The 1363-nt window shown below is 45.9% G+C and overlaps 1 protein-coding gene across 1 annotated transcript in view; it reads left to right on the top strand.

The window, feature by feature from the left end:
- Positions 1 to 1363, top strand: part of Acer2 (alkaline ceramidase 2) — a 33902-nt gene that overhangs the window by 10987 nt on the left and 21552 nt on the right. Inside the window, exons 2-3 of the mRNA XM_005352703.2 lie at positions 304 to 418; positions 1124 to 1265. Coding sequence (XP_005352760.1) covers positions 304 to 418; positions 1124 to 1265 — 257 coding nt within the window. The remainder of the gene's footprint in view (positions 1 to 303; positions 419 to 1123; positions 1266 to 1363) is intronic.

Here is a 1363-nt window from a genome sequence, read left to right on the forward strand (position 1 = left end):
AACTCACAGAGATCCGCCTGCCTCTGCCTCCCGAGTGCTGGGATTAAAGGCGTGCGCCACCACCGCCTGGCTTAGTACCTCTAGTCTTGTCAGTGCTGCTTACAGTTGCTCCTATGATCCAAAGAGACAAGGAGCCCCCAACATGGACTTTAATATGGTCTGTCTTTACCCCCATTGCGCGTCTTCAATTTAAAAACTGCAAAACTTGCACAAGATGCATGGACACATTCACCACGCTTTGCAAAGGACACGCTTGGAACAAGCATTCTTTAGGCTTTTACTTACTATTCATCTCCCTTCCAGATCAGCAACGTCTTGTTTTTCGTTTTACCACCCATCTGCATGTGCCTGTTCCGCCAGTATGCGAAGTGCTTCAACAGCGGCATCTACTTAATATGGACTCTCCTCGTTGTAGTGGGTAAGTGGAGTCATGTGGGAGTGGGAACTGAAAGGGAGGAAGTGGGACCCCGAATGTTTCCTGTACCTTTTGAACATAATGTTTTGTAAACCAAAGTCACTCTGACGTCTTAGCCATTGCTCCGCTGATGCCAAAAGGACTCGACTTGATTACAAGGCTGCCCGTAGCAATCACAGACGGGCACTCAGCGTCTGTGAGCAGCCACTGGTGGCGTGCCAGGGTGGTTTTCTGAGAACTTCTGAAGAACCCCTGAAACAATTGAAGTCTGATGAGATGTGGTTCCAAGGGACTTAAAGAAAGAAAAATATTTAGACGTTAGGTCCCTCATTGTTCGGTGAAATATTTGTGATTTCCATTTCCTCTCCGGCAGTTTGGGAATTCTTTTTTTTTTTTTTTCTTTTTTCTTTTGGATGTTTGGGTATTCTTAACAGGGAGATAGCGTTGACTTTTATTTACTGCCTGTTATCGTGAAGGTTCAGAGGATGGAGACAGAGTGTGCTTGGCCGTAAAATTCTTTCTGTTGTGATGTGCTGACGTTTGAGCCCAGCTTGAAACCTCCTTTCTAGCCTCCAGGCCTGTAAGCCTGACCTCTTGAGTCCCCTCCCCGAGAGGTAGAGCACTCTGGTGGTTCTGATGGCACCCGGAGAAGGGTTGTCTGTGTGAGTCTGTTCTGAATTACTTTTTGTTGGCCATGATCGTTTCTAGGAATTGGATCTGTCTACTTCCATGCAACTCTCAGTTTCCTGGGTCAGATGCTTGATGAACTTGCCATCCTTTGGGTTCTGATGTGTGCTTTGGCCATGTGGTTTCCCAAGAGGTATTTACCAAAGATCTTTCGGAATGACAGGTAAGCTTGTGCTAAAGACTTTTTTTTTGCTAGATGTGGTTACCAATGCAACACGCTCATCAAATTAGCAAAGTAACACACTCAAGTTAACCAATGCA

This window comes from Microtus ochrogaster, chromosome 10 (genome assembly GCF_000317375.1).
Source record: "Microtus ochrogaster isolate Prairie Vole_2 chromosome 10, MicOch1.0, whole genome shotgun sequence".
Classification (NCBI taxonomy): domain Eukaryota; kingdom Metazoa; phylum Chordata; class Mammalia; order Rodentia; family Cricetidae; genus Microtus; species Microtus ochrogaster.